This window comes from Microcebus murinus, chromosome 6 (genome assembly GCF_040939455.1).
Source record: "Microcebus murinus isolate Inina chromosome 6, M.murinus_Inina_mat1.0, whole genome shotgun sequence".
Lineage (NCBI taxonomy): Eukaryota > Metazoa > Chordata > Mammalia > Primates > Cheirogaleidae > Microcebus > Microcebus murinus.
Genome location: NC_134109.1, coordinates 62,823,820 through 62,845,523, shown reverse-complemented (window position 1 = coordinate 62,845,523; position 21,704 = coordinate 62,823,820). Strand labels below are relative to the sequence as shown.

At 37.2% G+C, this 21,704-nt stretch overlaps 1 protein-coding gene across 15 annotated transcripts in view; it reads right to left on the bottom strand.

Moving 5' to 3' along the window:
- HECTD1 (HECT domain E3 ubiquitin protein ligase 1) overlaps positions 1-21,704 on the bottom strand; it is a 98,507-nt gene that overhangs the window by 43,630 nt on the left and 33,173 nt on the right. For 14 of the 15 annotated variants that reach the window (XM_076004116.1, XM_076004119.1, XM_076004117.1 and 11 more), the window contains exons 11-17: positions 15,810-15,948; positions 15,448-15,618; positions 13,170-13,392; positions 12,419-12,682; positions 12,241-12,317; positions 1,179-1,313; positions 496-642 (exon numbers count right to left, since the gene is read on the bottom strand). In XM_076004116.1, coding sequence (XP_075860231.1) covers positions 496-642; positions 1,179-1,313; positions 12,241-12,317; positions 12,419-12,682; positions 13,170-13,392; positions 15,448-15,618; positions 15,810-15,948 — 1,156 coding nt within the window. The remainder of the gene's footprint in view (positions 1-495; positions 643-1,178; positions 1,314-12,240; positions 12,318-12,418; positions 12,683-13,169; positions 13,393-15,447; positions 15,619-15,809; positions 15,949-21,704) is intronic. The other variant, XM_076004122.1, reaches the window with a different exon arrangement.

The following is a 21,704-nucleotide window of genomic DNA, read 5'->3' as shown; positions in this document are numbered from 1 at the left end:
ATTTAATAAATAGGAATAAATGCAAATGGTAAAATCTACAAAGGGAATATGAAATTCACTGAAGTGAATCTTAAGAGTGCATCACGGAGCACTCAAGCACCAAGTAAAACTGAAATGGGAAGAATCCTTTCCTCCATTAAAATAAAGAAAAAAAATGTTATCACAATGAAGACATAGTCAAAGTAGACTAAATCAAAGAAAAATAGATAGTTATTAGCAAATACTTGCCAAATAAATTTCCCAAGCTTTCTTTGTTCATAAATGTATTTTATACACATAATTTAGGTACTTACTCAAAATAAACTCAATGATTTGATTTGACTGGCTCAAAGTAATAATACAACTTAAAAGGCTGGAGAAATTAAGAAATATAAACTTTCCTCAGTTTTCAAGTATTTTTTAATAAAACAAACTAAAAATCACTGTACCAAAAGAATAACTATAAATATTTTTTAAAACTATATATTTTTGTTTTCTACTACTTGATAAACTTACATTGTTTAAAACAGTAAGAAGTGCTTGCACCAAGCCACTACTGCACATTTCATATGGTGAAATTGTGTTTTCATCCTTCAAAAGCACAATTAGGTTTTCTAAAGCTGTCTTCATTAAATCTCTCCAAGTGTTCTCACTCTCGATACACTAAAAGAAAAAAAATTTTAATGAAGACAATCAAAAAACATAGCTCTTAAAGTGACATTATCATGAAATAAATTAGACAGTAAGCATTAAAAGTTCAAATTATTAAAGCAAATTATCTCTATCCAGAGGTTACAAACTTTTTTTTATAAAGGGCCCTGCATAAAGACTTTAGGCCAGTTCACATAGTCTCTGCCACATCTATTCAACCCTGCTGTTGCAGCACCAGAGCAGTCACAGACAAAATGTAAATGAGTAAGTGTGGCTATGTGCAATTAAATTATATTTCTGGACACTAAAATTTCATTTTTATATAGTTTTCATGTATCATGAAATATTATCCTTCTTTTGTTTTCAATTATTTAAAAATATAAAACCCATTCTCACCTCACAAAGTTATACAAAAACAGGTAGCAAGCCAGATTTGACCGATGGGCCGTAATTTGCTGAACCCTACTTAATAACCCGGAAATAAAGAAAGGACAGGAGAAAAAAGAAACTAAAATGTACTGAGTCATAAAATCTAGAAGTTGACATACTTGTCTATTTGTATGAAGTTCCCAAGATGACTCTAACTGAGTTGCTATGTTTCTGAGTGTTACCACTACTCCACGGGGCATGCTTTCAACAGCTTTAAAGTGGTCATCATATAAATCTCGAGCCATAGTTCGTACCTACCAAAGTAAGCATAACAAAATGTGAAATTTCGCAGTTAATAATTTTACCAAATCTTCCCGTTTACATTCATGTATGCAACTTTAAGTAGTAAAAGTTCATGCCATCTCAACCTCCAAAAAATATTATTATTCATATATGTCAAAGGTTATAACGGTTAAAAAAGTACTATAGATTTTAGCAGTGTTAACTAAAATAGATCTTATAATTTTTAATTTTTAGTGAAATGTATATGCAAAGTGCTTATTTTGCTGAAAACGAATTTATATAATCTGCAAAAAATTAACTCTGCTTTTTCTTATAAAAGTAACCTGTTTATGGTGAACCAATTAGAAAACACAAATACGCAAAAAAGAAAAAGAAAACCAAACCATGTATAATCCCATCAACAAAAGTTGACCATTTTAACATTCTGGGGTATGCTTTAGGTTTTATGTCTTTTTTCTATTTATATTATTCATACATAGTATACATGACATTCATATATTTACTACATATTTTGCAAGAAGAAGGAGTGACCCTATAATCAAATTTGGGCACTATCTCTCATTCAAGTTAGTTCTTTGAGAGAACAATCCATACATGTTGTAGGCTTGCATCTGATGATAGTTAGTACATGATACTATGAAATATATACTTAAAAATATATGCTTAAATAAGGTAAATTTAGGATTTATTTGATTCTACCATATTATAATCACAAACTAACCCAATATAACTCTAACAGAAAAAAATCTCTCCCTAAACTACTTATTAATAATCATACCTTTCCATTCTATTTTGATATGCCCTTCATAATGAAAAGATAGCAAGTTCTAGATATTAGACAACTCTGAAGAAACTATCCCTTTATAAAACAATATTAATAAATAAAAACTGAGGTTAAAGCTAACAGTCAAAATTATTTTTACCCAAAATTACTATATTCCGATATGTACCATTTATATACACAAAAAAGAGCCACCTAGTCACTGAGTTGCTACTAATTTTAAATCAATATAGTGAATCAATAATATTTTTTAAAGAAAACTGGAATGTAAGATTGAGACAATGTTCTCATTGATTTATTTTCCGTATCATGAAATTTCAGTTCCTCATGAGTTAGTCTTGATTTGGTTAGTTAAAAGAATGTATTAGGTATTTAAAAAAGTTCCTGAGATAGGTGAGTGGTACTCAGCCTTATTCAAGGATTCCACATTTACAAATTCAACTATTCACTGAATGTATTTGTAACCTCAAAAATAATACAGTGCCTTCACAGTCATTCATGGACATGTAATCACTGTAGCAACAAATCTTGTCTAATTTGCATGTTCCTAGCTGAGTTAAAACAAGGTGACACACTTCTTTCAAGTTTCATACTATGAACTAGTGTCTTACTCACAATCTATTAGTGTCACATTTTTCCAATTTCTGTGCTTTTTTTTTTATTGATTTCACTGTTTAAAATGGCCCTGAAATACAGTATTGAAGTGCTACCTAGTGCTTTTAAGTGCAAGAAGACTGTTATGTATCTTAAAGGAAAAATATGTGCGATAAATAAGCTTCACTCAGGTATAACAGTGCTGCTGACCAATGTTAACAAATCAACAATACATCATTAAATAAGATATTTTGAACAGAAACACATACAAAACAAGGTAACAAAAATATTGTCACCACAGGCCCAAAGAAATCTAACCCAGTATTTCCCGTATAAGTAATGGTTCAGTATTCACAGCAACTTTATGAAATGTAACTACTATGAATAATAAAAATTGACTGTATTGAGCTCAAATTTCCTTTAGCATCTAATGGCTACCTTCAATTGAGTGAGCTGTATTTTTCTTAATGCCTTCAATATATCCTAAATAAGAAATCTACAGGATGATGGCTATATGTGGATAAGATGAAGAACACCTGGGCAAGGCAGGCAGTTCTATTTGACTAACCAATTAAACCAAGCCTCAATGAGAAAGTGAAATTTGAGCATAATTTGAAGGAGTAAAGAGCATTAGCCTTAAAAATATACGGAGGGAGGGTGGAGCAAGATGGCGGACGAATAACACCGCCATACAGAGTGTCTCGGCAGAAAAGACAGATTCTAGCAGAAATTAGAGGAAAGAAGCAAGAAGACGAGCATACTGCGGACAAGGGCAGGAAGGAGGGGTACCTGAGACCCCGGGAGACTCCACGGGAGGAGGCTGCGGAGGAGAACTGGAGGCTGAGACCACCGGAGCAGCCCGGAGACCAGCGGCAAGGGTAGGTGGATTTGCTGTTTCCCCTCCCCTGCATTTGGGACTGCTGGTAAGCTCCCCAGCGGGTGGAGAGACCTGCGGACTCCAGCCCAGAGACCGCCACCGCCAGCCAGCGGTGAGCCTGTAGCAGACATGGCACCAGGTTCCCAACTTCCTCCGGGCACCTCCGTGTGCACAGACCCGAGCCGCGCAGCAGGCGCCATATTGCCTCCTCCTCCCCTCCACCGACCCTATCCGCGGCTGCCCAGAGAGACAATACAGCCACCAGCAGGAGGCACCTACAGGGATAGGGACCTTCCCGTTTGGGACCCTACACCTGACTCAGGGGAACTCAGACTGTGAGCTCCCTACACGCCCGCCCTCCCAGGTGCTGCTGGCACCGTGTTCCCAGGAGAACGGTGCCGACTCAGAGGCTGAGAGACATAGACCCAGCTTGGGCTCCCTGTGGGTGAATTGGGACCGGAAATCTTCTCCCTGGGGGGGATACAGTTTGAACTCTGGGACCCAGAGGTCGGACCTGCAGACCAGATCCCCTGCACCGAGGGCTAGCATTGCCCGGGGCACAAAAGGGTTATACGTGAACAGCCTACTGAGGTGTGTGTGCCTCCAGGGGCGGATCGGCGTCCTAGAGGGCAACCCTCCTCCCAGGAGGAGGCCGTGCGCCCAACCCAGGTGGCCTTCCTGTGCAGGGAACCTCCCCGCCGGCATCACAGTCCGGGGAGGCCTGGTGGCTTGTGGTCTGGCCTGCTGGCAGAGGCCCAGGAGTAGCTGCAGACTTGGGGAGGGTGGAAAGAAGCGAGGCCCGCTCCAGACTGCGGGTCTCAGACAGCCCCACCCCCACACCCAGACTTTCTGGCTGAGCGGGACCATTCCAGCCCCGCCCTGACAGCTTTCCCTGGAAGCAGAGAACAGAACTTTGACCCCTGCTAACGGCCTGAGGGCAGGCTTACCCAACCCAGTTCCGCCCAGAACAACAGCTGATAACAGGACACAAAATCAACAGCATAGCCTGTTCCTCCAAGCAAACGCAACCTACTGACAGGGACGGCTTCTTGCACAGCCTTTCCACGGCACCCACTGACTCAATATACAGGGAGTGGTCCAATTTCACCCACAGACACCACCTAACGCCTCAGAAACTAAACAAGGTGTCTGAATACCTAAACAATAACTTAAGGAAAGAAACAACAACTGATCGACATGGGAAGAAATCAGCAAAAGAACTCAGGAAATATGAAGAACCAAACGGAAAACACACCCCCAAAGAGGAACACCAGCCCCCTAGAAACGGACACCAACCAAAATCAGGCAACCAATATGACAGAAGAAGAATTTCGTATGTGGATCATAAGAACACTCACCCATGGCCGGGCGCTGTGGCTCACGCCTGTAATCCTAGCTCTTGGGAGGCCGAGGCGGGCGGATTGCTCAAGGTCAGGAGTTCAAAACCAGCCTGAGCAAGAGCGAGACCCCGTCTCTACTATAAATAGAAAGAAATTAATTGGCCAACTGATATATATATAAAAAAATTAGCCGGGCATGGTGGTGCATGCCTGTAGTCCCAGCTACCCGGGAGGCTGAGGCAGAAGGATCACTGGAGCCCAGGAGTTTGAGGTTGCTGTGAGCTAGGCTGACGCCACAGCACTCACTCTAGCCTGGGCAACAAAGCGAGACTCTGTCTCAAAAAAAAAAAAAAAAAAAAAAAGAACACTCACCCAGCTGCAACAACAACTCAATAACCAACATGAAGAAATCACAAAAAGCCTCCAGGATATGGGAAAAGAAATAGACACAATGAAGAAAAGTGTAACCGAACTCCTGGAAATGAAGAATCAATTCAAGGAACTACAAAATACAGTGGAAAGTCTCAAGAACAGGGTAGATTAAACAGAAGAAAGAATCTCAGAGATTGAAGATAACACCCTCCAACGAAATAAAACCATCACAGAGATAGAGCAGAGAAACAAGAGAAAAGAGCAAAGCCTACAAGAGATGTGGGATTATGTGAAGATACCTAATGTGAGGGTCATAGGGTTACCAGAAAGGGAAGAGGACAACCCAAGGGTTGGACAAGCTATTTGAAGATATAATAGAGGAAAATTTCGCAGGCCTTGCTCAAAATCTCGATATACAAGTTCAAGAAGCTCAGAGGACCCCTGGGAGACTCAATGCAAACAGGAAGACGTCACGACATGCAGTCATCAGACTGACCAAAGTATCAACTAAAGAGGCCCTTCTAAGAGCTGTAAGACAAAAGAAGCAAGTAACATACAAGGGAAAGCCAATTCGAATAACATCAGACTTCTCTAATGAGACTTTACAAGCAAGGAGAGACTGGGGCCCCATTCTCACTCTTTTGAAACAAAACAATGCCCAGCCTAGAATATTATTCCCTGCAAAACTAAGCTTAGGATATGAAGGAGAAATAAAAACATTCTCAGACAAGCAAAGGCTCAGAGAATTCACCAAGACAAGACCAGCCCTACAAGAAGTACTTAAAACAGCGTTATGCACGGAACATCATAATAATAACCCACGAATATAAAAACAACCAAAACCCAAAGATATTAAAGGCCAGATATTACAATGGCTCAAGACAGAAATCATAGCAACAACATCCACCCCAACAGAATGATCAGTAATCTACCTTACCTATCAGTTCTCTCAATAAATGTGAATGGCTTAAACTCTCCACTCAAGAGACATAGGCTGGCTGAATGGATAAGAAAATACAGGCCAAGTATATGCTGTCTTCAGGAAACACATCTAACCTGCAAGGATGCATATAGACTAAAAATAAAAGGGTGGAGATCAATATTCCAAGCAAATAGAAGCCAAAAGAAGGCTGGTGTGGCAGTTCTAATTTCAGACGATTTAGTTTTTAAACCAACAAAAGTAGTGAAAGACAAAGAGGGTCATTATATAATGGTGAAGGGCACAGTTCAACAAGAAGAGATAACAATTTTAAATATATATGCACCCAACTTAGGTGCACCCAGATTCATAAAGCAAACCTTACTGGAGCTAAGCAAATGGATTAATAGCAACTCCATAATCGCCGGAGATTTCAACACCCCACTGACGGCACGAGACAGATCCTCCAAACAGAAAATTAATGAAGAAATAATAGACTTAAACAAAACTCTAGAACAATTGGGTCTGACTGACATTTACAGAACATTCTACCCAAAATCCACTGAATATACGTTCTTCTCATCAGCTCATGGGACATTCTCTAAGATTGACCATATCCTAGGACACAAAGAAAATCTCAAGAAATTTAAAGAAATAGAAATCATACCATGTACCTTCTCATATCACAGTGGAATAAAACTAGAAATCAACCCTAACAGAAACTCACATTTCTACACAAAAACGTGGAAATTAAACAACCTCCTACTAAATGATTACTTCATAAATGAAGAAATCAAGACGGAAATAAAAAAATTCTATGAAGAAAATGACAATGGAGAGACAAGTTATCAACTCCTCTGGGACACAGCTAAAGCAGTTCTGAGAGGAAAGTTTATCTCCATAAATGCCTATAACCAAAAGACAAGAAGATCTCAAATAGACAATCTAATGAAATGACTCAAAGAGCTGGAAAAAGAAGAGCAGACCAACCCCAAACCCAGCAGAAGAAGTGAAATCAAGAAGATAAAATCAGAACTAAACGAAATTGAAAACAGGGAAGCTATTCAGGAGATTAATAAAACAAAAAGTTGGTTCTTTGAAAAAATAAACAAAATTGACACACCATTGGCTAAGCTAACGAAAAGCAGAAAAGAGAAATCTCTAATAAGCTCCATCAGAAACAAAAAAGGAGATATCACAACTGATCCCAAAGAGATACAAGATACAATTTATGAATACTACAAAAATCTTTATGCACACAAATTGGAAAATGTGGAGGAAATGGACAAATTTCTAGAAACACACAGCCTCCCTAGGCTCAACCAGGAAGAAATAGATTCCCTGAACAGACCAATCTCAACAGCTGAAATAGAAACAGCAATTAAAAATCTCCCTAAAAAGAAAAGTCCCGGTCCAGATGGCTTCAAACCTGAATTTTACCACACTTACAAAGAAGAACTAGTACCTATCTTGCAGAAACTATTCCACAACATCGAGAAGAACAGAAACTTCCCCGACACCTTTTATGAAGCGAATATTACTCTGATACCAAAACCAGGAAAGGATGCAACAAAAAAAGAAAACTACAGACCAATATCCCTAATGAATATACATGCAAAAATTTTCAACAAAATCTTAGCTGACCGAATCCAGACGCTTATCAAAAAAATAATCCAGGCCGGGCGCTGTGGCTCACGCCTGTAATCCTAGCTCTTGGGAGGCCGAGGCGGGCGGATTGCTCAAGGTCAGGAGTTCAAAACCAGCCTGAGCAAGAGCGAGACCCCGTCTCTACTATAAATAGAAAGAAATTAATTGGCCAACTGATATATATATAGAAAATTAGCCGGGCATGGTGGCGCATGCCTGTAGTCCCAGCTACTCGGGAGGCTGAGGCAGAAGGATCACTCAAGCCCAGGAGTTTGAGGTTGCTGTGAGCTAGGCTGACGCCACGGCACTCACTCTAGCCTGGACAACAAAGTGAGACTCTGTCTCAAAAAAAAAAAAAATAATCCACCACGACCAAGTGGGCTTCATCCCAGGGATGCAGGGATGGTTCAACATATGTAAATCTATCAATGCAATTCACCACATAAACAGAAGCAAAAACAAAGACCACATGATTCTTTCAATAGATGCAGAAAAGGCTTTTGACAAAATTCAACACCCTTTCATGATACGAACACTTAAGAAAATAGGCATAGAAGGGACATACCTAAAAATGATACAAGCCATATATGACAGACCCATAGCCAACATCATACTGAATGGGGAAAGATTGAAATCATTCCCACTTAGAACTGGAACCAGACAAGGCTGCCCACTATCTCCACTTCTGTTCAACATAGTGCTGGAAGTCTTGGCTACAGCAATCAGACAGGAAAATGGAATCAAAGGTATCCAAATAGGGGCAGAAGAGATCAAACTTTCACTGTTTGCTGATGATATGATATTGTATCTAGAAAACCCCAAAGATTCAACCAAGAAACTCCTGAAACTGATCAATGAATTTAGTAAAGTCTCAGGATACAAAATCAATACACAGAAATCAGAGGCATTCATATACGCCAACAACAATCTAATTGAGAACCAAATCAAAGACTCAATTCCCTTCACAACAGCAACAAAGAAATTAAAGTACCTAGGAATATACTTAACCAAGGACGTAAAAGACCTCTACAGGGAGAACTATGAAACACTGAGGAAGGAAATAGCAGAGGATGTAAACAGATGGAAATCCATACCATGCTCGTGGATCGGCAGACTCAATATCATCAAAATGTCTATACTACCCAAACTGATCTACAGATTCAATGCAATACCTATTAAAATCCCATCAGCATTCTTCACAGATATAGAAAAAATAATTTTATGCTTCGTATGGAACCAAAGAAGACCCCGAATATCAAGAGCAATTCTAGGCAACAAAAACAAAATGCGAGGCATTAATAGGCCAGATATCAAACTATACTACAAAGCTGTAGTAATTAAATCAATATGGCACTGGCACAAAAATAGGAATATTGACCAGTGGAACAGATGTGAGAATCCTGATATAAAACCATCCTCATATAGCCATCTCATCTTTGACAAAGCAGACAAAAACATACGCTGGGGAAAAGAATCCCTTTTCAATAAATGGTGCTGGGAAAACTGGATAGCCACCTGTAGAAGGCTAAAACAGGACCCACACCTTTCACCTCTCACAAAAACCAACTCACGCTGGATAACAGACTTAAACCTAAGGTATGAAACTATTAGAACTCTAGAGGAAAAAGTTGGAAACATTCTCCTAGACATCGGCCTGGGCAAATAGTTTATGAAGAAGTCCCGAAAGGCAATCACAGCAGCAACAAAAATAAATAAATGGGACATGATCAAACTACAAAGCTTCTGCACAGCCAAAGAAATAGTCATGAAAGTTAACAGACAACCTACAGAATGGGAGAAAATTTTTGCATCCTATGCATCCGATAAGGGACTGATAACTAGAATATACTTAGAACTCACGAAAATCAGGAAGAAAAAATCAAATAACACCATTAAAAAGTGGGCAAAGGACTTGAACAGAAACTTTTCTAAAGAAGACAGAAGAATGGCCAACAAACATATGAAAAAATGCTCAACATGTCTAATCATCAGGGAAATGCAAATCAAATCCACCATGAAGTATCACTTAACTCCAGTGAGAATGGCCTTTATCAAAAAATCTCCAAACAATAAATGCTGGCGTGGATGCGGAGAGAGGGGAACACTCCTACACTGCTGGTGGGACCGCAAACTAGTTCAACCTCTGTGGAAAGCAATATGGAGATACCTTAAAGCGATACAAGTGAATCTACCATTTGATCCAGCAATCCCATTGCTGGGCATCTACCCAAATGATCCAATGACACTCTACAAAAAAGACACCTGCACTCGAATGTTTATAGCAGCACAATTCATAATTGCAAGGCTGTGGAAACAGCCCAAGTGCCCATCAATCCAAGAATGGATTAATAAAATGTGGTATATGTATACCATGGAGTACTATTCAGCTCTAAGAAACAACGGTGATATAGCACATCTTATATTTTCCTGGTTAGAGCTGGAACCCATACTACTAAGTGAAGTATCCCAAGAATGGAAAAACAAGCACCAGATATATTCTCCAGCAAACTGGTATTAACTGAGTAGCACCTAAGTGGACACATAGGTACTACAGTAATAGGGTATTGATTGGGCAGGGGGGAGGGGGGGCGGGTATATACATACATAATGAGTGAGATGTGCACCATATGGGGGATGGTCATGATGGAGACTCAGACTTTTGGGGGGGGGGATGGGCATTTATTGAAACCTTAAAATCTGTATCCCCATAATATGCCGAAATAAAAAAATAAATTAATTAAAAAAAAAAAAAAAAGAAATCTACAGCTCCACATTCTTTTTTGAAAAACACAGAAGCAATCAAAATATTATATGGTTATATAGATTAATATGTATCTATTAAAAAAAAATCAAAGTTATGTTCTTTCTAAAGTCTGGCATCTGGAAATACCTTGGACATAACTCAGAACATTCACAAATGGAAATGAAAACATGAACATCTTTATATAAAAAAAACTGTTCCATACAAAAACCATTATTAAAATTCCTATGATCAAAGTCATAAAAACACAAGTACTCTCCCCTAATGCCAGCCATCTATAAGCATTCTTTGCATACTGTATTTAAAAATAATTTTATATTACCACTAGAGGAAAAATAAATATATTAGTCACCAGAAAATGTTGAATCTAACTGAGATTTTAATTTAATTCTTTAAATTCTTTTTTAAGACCAATAACAGCTCATGCTTATAATCCCAGCACTTTAGAGGCCAAGGCAGGTAGGATAATTGCTTGAGGCCAGAAGTTCAAGACCATCGTGGACAACATAGTAAGACTCTCATCTCTACAAAAAAATTAAAAAATTTTTTGAGTGTGGTGGCACACGCCTGAATTCCTAGATCCTCAGGAGGCTCAGAAGGAAGGATCACTTGAGCCCAGGAGTTCCAAGTTGCAGTGAGCTATGATCATACCACTGCACTTCAGGCTGGGCAAAACACAGAGATCCTGTCTCTGAAAAAAAAAAAAATTAAAAAGAAAAAATAATAAATAATTCTTTTCTAAAAATAAAAAATGCAAAAACAATTGATAAAGATGGAAATATACTGACTATATATACACATTTTTTTTTTTGAGAAAGAATCTCACTGTATTGCTCAGGGTAGAGTGCTGTGGCGTCAGCCTAGCTCACAGCAACCTCAAACAATCCTTCTGCCTCAGCCTCCTGAGTAGCTGGGACTACAGGCATGCACCACTGTGCCCAGCTAATTTTTTCTATATATTTTTAGTTGGCCAATTAATTTCTTTCTATTTTTAGTAGAGACAGGGTCTCGCTCTTGCTCAGGCTGGTTTTGAAATCCTGACCTTGAGCGATCCGCCCACGTAGGCCTCCCAGAATATACTGGCTATATTTTAAAAGAGCAAAGCATATCTGATGGAATAGAATTGGAAAATTAGTATTACGATTTTGAAGGTGGAGCCAATAATGCATTTGCTCCTGTATCTTTTTGAAGTAGTGATTTTATCTAAGATAGTAATTAAACTAAGCATCAAAATAATCTGAATTCAGAATTAGGCAGTTAAGTTGCTATCTCATAACATATGAAATCTGGATTGTAAAATATAATGATCATTTTTAATCTCACTATATCACTAAAAATATTACTAATAATTTCAATATGAGTTTAAAGTTTTTGTGACATTAATAAGCAAAATAATTTCAGTGTATTCTTTATCTCATATTAACTTCCATTTTGCTTCTGCTTTAATATTGTTATTTAGTGTATGTATAAAAATAATACAGAAACACTGTGAAAAATAATGAATACAGAAAAAAGAAAAATTAAAAATGTTATATTAGGGTAGTTTAAGTTATATGGCTCAATTTTTTCAATGCTTATAATCAATCTATCACTGAAACTTTAGCAAGTCGATACAAAAGACAGTGAAAAAGCACATCCCACAAATACCTTTTGCTTTGTTTTTTCTAACTTTGATTTCAGTTTTCTGCCTCTTTTGCCAGTCCAACCAGTCACAAATTCTGAACCTTGGGGGAGAAAAAAAAGAACATTTCACATAACATACTTTATTGCAATTTAACATATTCATTTATTCTTACCTACTAAACTTATATATCTACATACTTACCCAGAGAAGTCTCTGCAGTAAACGAATGTTTGGTTCCTCTATTAGATTCAAATACAAAACCAGGTAAATCTTCTTTCAATATTGTAGCTTGCTGACCATCTGAGTTATGAATAGCAATTTCTCCTTCTTTCAAACATGTTAGTGACCAATTCCCTACAGTAAGTTTAGTAGGTCCTGGTGCAGAGAGTATAGGTTGACTTGAAGTAGATGGCTTTACCTGGCCTCGGGCTCTTTGTAACTTCTCTAAGAATTCACTTCTGCTTTCTACAAAGACAGAATGCTTGTTTTAAAAGTCTTACTCCTTTCAAATATTCCATTTAAAAAAAACTACTTAAGTAATTAATAAAATATTAATTTTATAAAATAAAACTAAATTATAAAGTTTTGTTCTTTGGTATCCTCCTACTGGTTTGATCTACTTAGGTTCAGGCATAAAAGCAATCCTATAGGCTTTTTAAAACATGAGGCTTCTGGGAGAAGATATAACCTGAGACAGCAATATACCCATGTAATTTATCATTTCATAACAAAAGACTGGACGGATTAAAAGTACCTTTAGTGCTGTTCCTTATCTCATAAAACAGGCATCTATGAAATGTTTTCATGGTATAATTTTTCTCTACTGCTATTAAAAAATTTGGCCACATGATCATTAAGGATGTGCTATTTCCATGACAATGGTAGCAAAAATACGAACAGGAAAACAAATTATAGAAACTAGGAAAATATTTTAATTGAAACAAAATATTACCTGAACTATCCGATCCACCTTCAGGACTACCACTTGAATACATGGTGGCAAGTTTTCCATCCAAGATAAATCTGAACCATCCATTACTGCCATTAGATAACTCCAAGGCTGCAGCATCACTCCAAATATATAAGCAGTCCCTTCCCCTAATGATTGACCAGTCTCTCCAATGATATGGTTTACCTTGCTGCAATTCTTTAGCATCTTCCTGTGGTTCATCTTCCTAAATGTGTAGAATTATTTAACAAAAGAGTGAAAATAATTTCTATTTTACATATTCATTCTTCAAAAACATGATCATGAATCAAATTTAGAATTTAAACATTCTGAACATATTATTCAGTTGCCTGTGGTTTAATATGTATTCAGATAAAATACTTATAACTAAATCTTACAAATATGTCCTAAAAATGTTAAGAAATTCATATAGGCTGGGCACAGTGACTCATGCCTATAATTCTAGCACTCTAGGAGGCCAAGGCAAGAGGATTGCTTGAGGGTAGGAGTTTGAGACCAGCCTGAGCAAGAGCAAGACCCTGTTTCTACTAATAGAAAAATTAGTCAGACATGGAAGCACATGCCTGTAGTCCCAGCTATTTGGGAGGCTGAGACAGGAGGACTTTAAGCTTGAGCCCAGGACTTTGAGGTTACAGTAAGCCATGATGATATCACTGCACTCCAGCCAGGTTGATAAAGTGAGACAAGAAAGGAAAGGAAAGAAAGGAAAGAAGGAAAGAAAGGAAGGAAAGGAAGGGAAGGAAGGAAGGAAATTAATTCATATAAATAATGACCTAAGTAATATCATGTCCAGGAGTAATAGTAAAGACCAATGGATTAGAGCACTATACGCAACTAGCTAATAATCTAAGACTTTGGTAAAAGCACTACATCTCTAGGCCTAATTGATTATTTATTTGTAGATTTACATGGGATCAATGGTATCTAAACCTAGTGGTGCAGCAAATTCACCAGAAAACATTTTTTAAAATAAATTCCAAGGCCCAAACCTTAACCAAGTGAATCAAATATACTAGATAATTGCTATGATCATACAGATATTTTAGAGAATGTTAAAAAAAAAAAAAACCTATAAACATTTTGTAGCTTAGCCTAGGATTCTAAAACTTTTTTTGATAAAGATTGAGACTATGCATATAAAAATGAGAATTATGAATTTCTTTAAATATATCCATTGTAAACAACTAAAATATAGATGAGATATATGAAAAAAGTTTATTCAAATACTAAACTCAGTCAACTCAGGACTGTGATCTCCAAGAAAATGAAAGCAAACAACTCTCTTAGAACCAGAGACAATTGTCTGGCAATGCAGAGGTCAATGCAGGGAGGGAACACAGCAGTATGAGCTGAGAAAATGGAGATCAGAGTGTGAGGAAGCTAAAGCAACTGGAATATGTGAACTCTGAGTTCAGTATTAGGGAACTAAGCAGAAAAAGACCTCCAGAAATCTGCACAATGGTTTCTACTGAGTACTAGACCACTCATCTATAGGGTGCTATTATTCCTTAAGTCTGGGCAAAAAACAATTGGAAATTTGGAAACTAATTAATTCCCAGAGATCACACAAGGCAGTCAGAGATTCATGTTAGAAAGAGCCAGAGTAGAAAATCAGCATGGATAACCCAGGGTATTCAATGAAGATCTCAGAGAAATTCAATGAGATCTCAGATCTCATATATTGTATATGAAATACAATATATAAAATGAAAATTTCACTGGATCAGATCAGAGAAGAAAAAAATCAGTACACTTGAAAACAGCAGCAGAATCAATCTGGCATGAAGCAAAACAGAAAAGAGTGTAAAAAAAAAAAAACAGTTTCAGGCCAGGCGCAGTGGCTAACGCCTATAATCCTAGCACTCTGGGAGGCCAAGGCAGGCGGATTGCTCGAGGTCAGGAGTTCGAGACCAGCCTGAGCAAAAGCAAGACAGTTAACCAAACAACTAAAAATAAAAAAGATTAGCCAGGCATGGTGGCACATGCCTGCAGTCCCAGCTACTAGGGAGGCTGAGGCAGGAGGGTCCTTTGAGCCCAGGAGTTTGAGACTGCTGTGAGCTGGGTTGACACCACAGCACTCTAGCCCAGGCAACAGAGTGAGACTCTGGCTCAAAAAAAAAAAAAAAAAAAAAAAAGAAATATATATATATATAGCACTATTTCCTATTGCTATTATTTTGACAAAAACTATCATAAACTGAAACTAGATGTCCTTAAAAGAAACCCTATTCTTAATACCACTACAATTAAGACCACTCACCTTTTCTGGTTTTGATTCCTCTTCATTCTCATCATCAGAGGAAGGACCTGCCAAAGTTGACACTTTGCTAATTACACCAAGTCTGGCTAGCTGATCCAAAAAAATATCACCACCTTTATCTACTAAATCCCTTATGATCTGCAAAGCCAGCAAGTGGCCATCATCATCATCCTGGAAAAAAAAAAAGGAAGTACATAATTGCAGGAAAGGAAAAATGAAAAAAATAAAGTTTAGTTGCCTGGAGCAGACAAATGCAGTAATTTACACAGACAAAATAATCTACTGAAACTAGAACAAAAATTTTTATTTACTATCTAAAAGGAATTAATGCTATAAGAGTTTCAAAAAGAAAAGAAACTGACCTCTTGATCAAGGACAGTTGCAGTGATCTCCACTAGTACTGTAGGCAAATTGTGACCAACATCAGAATCACAAACTTCTTTTAACAGTGCTTCAGAGCAAAAATGAATCATTTTTCGAATTAGAGCAAGACTTGCTTTCCTTGAAAAGTCAAAAAAGAATTTTATAAGACCAAATTAAGAAGTTACAATAAACCAAAATGTATGAATTACTAAAAACTAAAGTATCCAACACTAAGTTTTACACATTCTGCTAAAAAATACACTCAAAGAATATAAAAAATCAATACTCAATACTAACACTATAGTTTATGTTCATTTTTGTGATAATTTCATTTATTTTTAATTTATTGAGCTCATCAAAACTGACTTCTTATAATTTCCTTAAATGTGTGTAATTTTCATTTACATTAACCAATATGAATGTTAATATACCATGATAATTTTAGAAAATCAAGTAAAAAATAATGTAATTACTAAGGAAAATTGAATAAATTGTAAATAAATTAAAATTTCCTATAACCCAAAATACAAAGAACTTAAAGTACCTAGTTTACATGAAAAATAAATTTAATTAAAGTATTTTAGTCCTTTATAAAATTTAAAATTATGTTCACTATAATTTATATTCTCATATAAATGAAAATAAGAGATCCTAATAATCCATGACCCAAAGTATTCCCAGTGTTAAGCTAGCATGCCTCCTTTCCCTTCTGTTTATCCATTGCTTTGCTTAGAACAAAGAACACACTTGATAAAGTCACACAAACTAACCTCAATTTTATAACAAGTAACCCAATCTTTTAAAATAAAAAACATATGCACAGACATTTAAATTATAACCGAATAAGACCAGACTGATCTACTATTAATATATAAGAACCAATAAGCAATTAATTTAACAAATATTTTCTAAGCATCTAACAATATTCTAGGCATCAAGCTGTAGCTGTAGATATTACCCTTGAGGTGACTGGACAGAAGAATGAAGAGACAAAAATTGCAATTGCTAAGTGGACACATAGGTACTATAGTAATAGGGTATTGGACAGGGGGGAGGGGGGCAGGTATATACATACATAATGAGTGAGATGTGTACCATCTGGCAGATGGTCATGCTGGAAACTCAGACTTGTGGGGGGAAGGGGGAAAGGGCATTTATTGAAACCTTAAAATCTATACCCCCATAATATGCCGGAAAAAAAAAATTGCAATTGGTGTCCTAGAGAGGCACCTGACACAGCTGTATTTTTACAGCATAGGGTTTCTAGGTATTTCCTAACTCTCTCTAGCTAAATGCAATGAAAAAAATAAAGTTTATTTATATTTTATTTTCTTTAATTAAATTTGTGAGGGTTTTTTTGTGAGACAGAGCCTCACTTTGTTGCTCAGCTAGAGTGAAGTGGCGTGATCAAAGTTCATTCCAACCTCAAATTCCCAGGCTCAAGCAATCCTACAACCTTAGCCTCTCGAGTAGCTGGGACTACAGGCATGTGCCACCATGCCTGGCTAATTTTTTTCTATATATTTTTAGTTGGCCAATTAATTTCTTTCTAGTTTTTAGTAGAGATGGCGTCTCACTCTTGCTCAGGCCGGTTTCGAACTCCTGACCTTGAGCGATCCTCCGGCCTCCCAGAGTGCTAGGATTACAGGCGTGAGCCACCACGCCAGGCCAAAGATAGGGTCTTGCTCTTGCTGAGGCTGGTCTCCAACTCCAGAGTTCAAGTAATCCTCCCGCCTTGGCCTCCCAGACAGAGTACTGGAACTCAGGCGTGAGCCACAGCACCCAGGAAAGTATTATATTTTATTACAAATTCAAGTACATGATAGAAAATAGTAGAGGACAAAGGGCAAACTGCCCTAACAGGATTGGTTCCTTCCAGTTTTTGTTAATGAGAATTTATATTCAATTATAAAAATCAGTATTTATGTATAATTTTATATCATGATTTATTTCAATTAACAACTATATAAGAATGTTTACATGTTATCTATCACTATCACATACTGAGCCATTATGAGCCAAGATCCCTTTTATGTACTTTAAAAATATTACAACTCATTTAATCCACACAACAAATCCTATGAGGTGGGTTTTATTATCTCAGATTTACAGCTGAACATACTGAGACAAAAAAAAGTTAAATTGATCTACTAAGGTCACAGAGCTAGTAACTTACAGAGCCTGAACTCAAACTCATCTCTTAATCAGTACCTGATATGTAGTGAATACATAAAATTTTCCTAACACTATTATATAAATTGTGAACATTTAGCTTACAGTCTGTTCTATTAAAATAGCACTATCTTTGTGGAAACTTTTTTCATCTATCTTCAGTACAGAAAGGTGCTTGCATCTAAGAGTCTAAACACTTTCAGATGTATCGATATCCATGCCAGCAAACTGATTCATCAAACAAGGATATTGGCAGCTTAAATAATCACTAGATATGGATATCTACAATACATTCCCCTTTTTTATTTTTTACATTTTATGATTCTCTTTTTTAAGCTTCTTTTTTTTTTTTTTTTGAGACAGAGTCTCACTTTGTTGTCCAGGCTAGAGTGAGTGCCGTGGCGTCAGGCTAGCTCACAGCAACTTCAAACTCCTGGGCTCGAGCTATCCTTCTGCCTCAGCCTCCCGAGTAGCTGGGACTACAGGCATGCGCCACCATGCCTGGCTAATTTTTTATATACATATCAGTTGGCCAATTAATTTCTTTCTATTTATAGTAGAGACGGGGTCTCGCTCTTGATCAGGCTGGTTTTGAACTCCTGACCTTGAGCAATCCGCCCGCCTCGGCCTCCCAGAGAGCTAGGATTACAGGTGTGAGCCACCACGCCCGGCCTAAGCTTCTTAAATGTCTAATGGGTGAAAATGATATCAAATTTTATTTATTTTAAAAATGTTTTGTTTTTTACTAGTAAGGAAATACATTTTCCATGCTAGTTTTTTGGTGTTTTTCATCTTGAACACTACACCTTAATGTCACTGGCTAACTTATTTAAATGCGCTCTGAAATTCTGACCATCAATTTATACATGTTCTTTGTATAACAAAGATAGTATTCTTGGTCGTATTTGCTAACAAATATCAATCTCATGGAATATTTATTTAGATTAAGAGTTTGTATTCTGGGGCTTTTGTGGCTGTAGGTAATACTGTTATTGATATGTAGTAGTTTTATGTTTTTTAAATAATATAAATTTAAAATTTGACAGATTTGACTAACAGAAGTTTTGAAAGCCATTCTTCCTATTAAGGCCTGATTAACATTCAAGTATATATGTTTTGTTTTCTTAAGCTTTTCAAAAAAAGTTATGTTAAATCCTCTAGAATTTGTTTAGATTTAGAATATAAAGGACTAAGAGGATTTTTTAAATCCAACTATAAAGCACATATTCTAGTACCATTTAATAAATAACTCTCCTCTGATCTTAGAAACCTCCATTATAACACATTCAATTCCTATATATAATTGGCTCCATACGAGGAACTATTCTATTCCATCAATTTACACACTATTCTGCTAGTGCTCATAAAGGTTTCATTACTAAAGGTTGACACTAGTTTTTCATATTTTTTTTAATAATCTCACCTATTTATTCTTCCAGATGGACTTTGGGATCTGACAAGTTCTAAAACAAATTCTGTAGTTATTTTCTTTACAACTGTATAACCTATAAATTAACTGTGGAAGAATTTATATCTTTAGACTATTTTCATTCTTATCAAAGAATAATTTCCCCCTTTATCCAACCAAGTCTACTTTTCTCCCTCAAATTGTTTTTTTGTTTGTTTGTTTGTTTGTTTGTTTGTTTTGAGACAGAGTCTCACTCTGTTGCCCAGGCTAGAGTGCTGTGGCATCAGCCTAGCTCACAGCAATCTCAAGCTCCTGGGCTCAAGCAATCCTCCTGCCTTAGGCTCCAGAGTAGCTGGGACTACAGGCATGCACCACTGTACCCTGCTAATTTTTGCTATATATTTTTAGTTAGCCAATTAATTTCTTTCTATTTTTAGTAGAGGCAGGGTCTCCCTCTTTCTTCCTCAGGCTGGTTTCAAACTCCTAACACCTTGAGCAATCCTCCTGCCTCGGCCTCCCAGAGTGCTAGGATTACAGGTGTGGGCCACTGTGCCCAGCCAAATTGTTTTTTTTTTTAAAAAGAAAGAATATCACATTACATGTCAATGATCAAAAAAATAAATAAATGAATAAAATAAAAATAAAAAAAATAAATAAAAAGAATAAGGATTCTCTAGGATCTCTGGTTTACTAAAAAGTAGAGTCAATCTTTGCCCAGTTATTTACACGAACTCCTAAGATGTTTACTTACCACACTTTTTCAAAATTCTATGTAGCTTTCTTCTAAAACCAAGTGGAAAAGTCCTCAGTCTAATATCTTACAGAGAGAATAATCAGGTTTTTACAAACTACTTCACCATTGATACTGCTATCCTATTTTGAAGCCTTGAATTATTCTATTGTCTGCCTTTATTTTCTAAACAGACAGTACATAGGCCAATATATGGGGTGTCTCAAAAGTCGGCATACACAGGGAAAATGGGAAACTGTAGCTACAGGAACCTTTATTTACAACATATTCATTACAAAATTTTTCTTTGTATAGAGACTGTTGGGACACTCTGTAGATAATAATATCTAATGTCAATATGTATAGATACTCTTTTAACTGTTTGAATCAGAGTTATGTTTACTCTTCTGACAAAATTTTAAACTGAAATATGAAAAAAATTAGGTTGCAACCTATTCCTCTGTTTTTAATATAGGTAAATAATTCAAAAAAATGAACTATCATTTTTCAAATTCCCCTAATATATTAGACACTATGCTAAATACTTTATACTTATTTATTTATTTTTAAGACAGTGCAACCTCAAAGTCCTGGGCTCAAGCGATCCTCCTGCCTCAGCCTCCCAAGTAGCTGGGATTACAGGCATGTGCCACAAAACTAGGCTAATTTTTTCTATCTTTTTAGCAGAGACAGGGTCTCGCTCTTCCTCCGAGCTGGTCTCAAACTCCTGAGCTCAGGCAATCCTCCTGCCTAGGCCTCCTAGAGTGCCAGAATTACAGGCATAAGCCACTGCACCCAGCCTAAAAAACTTTAGAGACAGGATCTCACTCTGTCACTCATGCTGAAGTGTGCTGGCATGATCAAGGCTCACTGCAGACTCAAACTCCTGGCTCAAGTGAACCTCTCGCCTCAGCCTCCTGAGAACTACAGGTGCATGCCACCACACACAGTTAATTTCTTAATTTTTTGTAGAGATGGGATCTTGCTATGTTGCCCAGGCTGGTCACTCAAACAATCCTCCTGCCTTGGCCTCCCAAAGTGCTGAGATAACAGGCATGAGCCACCGCACTCAAGCCATATTTAACTTTTATTCTCACACTTAAAGTATAATTATCCTCATCTTTGAGATGAAACAATTGAGATCAAGAAGTATGTACCTTGCCCATGGCCCACTCTTCTAGGAAGTGGCAACGATAGCTTTTGGACTCACTTTGGTTTTTTGTTTTGAGACAGTCTCTCTCATTGTTGCCCTAGGTGGAGTGTAGTGGCATCATCATAGCTCACTGCAACCTCAAACTCCTAGGCTCTCAAGCAATCCTCTTGCCTCAGATTCTGGAGCAGCTGGGACTACAGACACATGCCACCACGCCCACTAATTTTTCTATTTTTAGTAGAGACTCACTCTTGCTCAGGGTGGTCTCAAACTCCTGAGTTCAAGGGATCCTCCCACCTCGGCACCCCAGAGTGCTATGATTACAGGTGTGAGCCACTGCGTCTGGCTTGGACTCACTTTGAACTGATTCTAGAGCCTGAGTTCTTAACTAAGATATATATTGTCTTCCTAGCCACAATTAAATGCGTCTG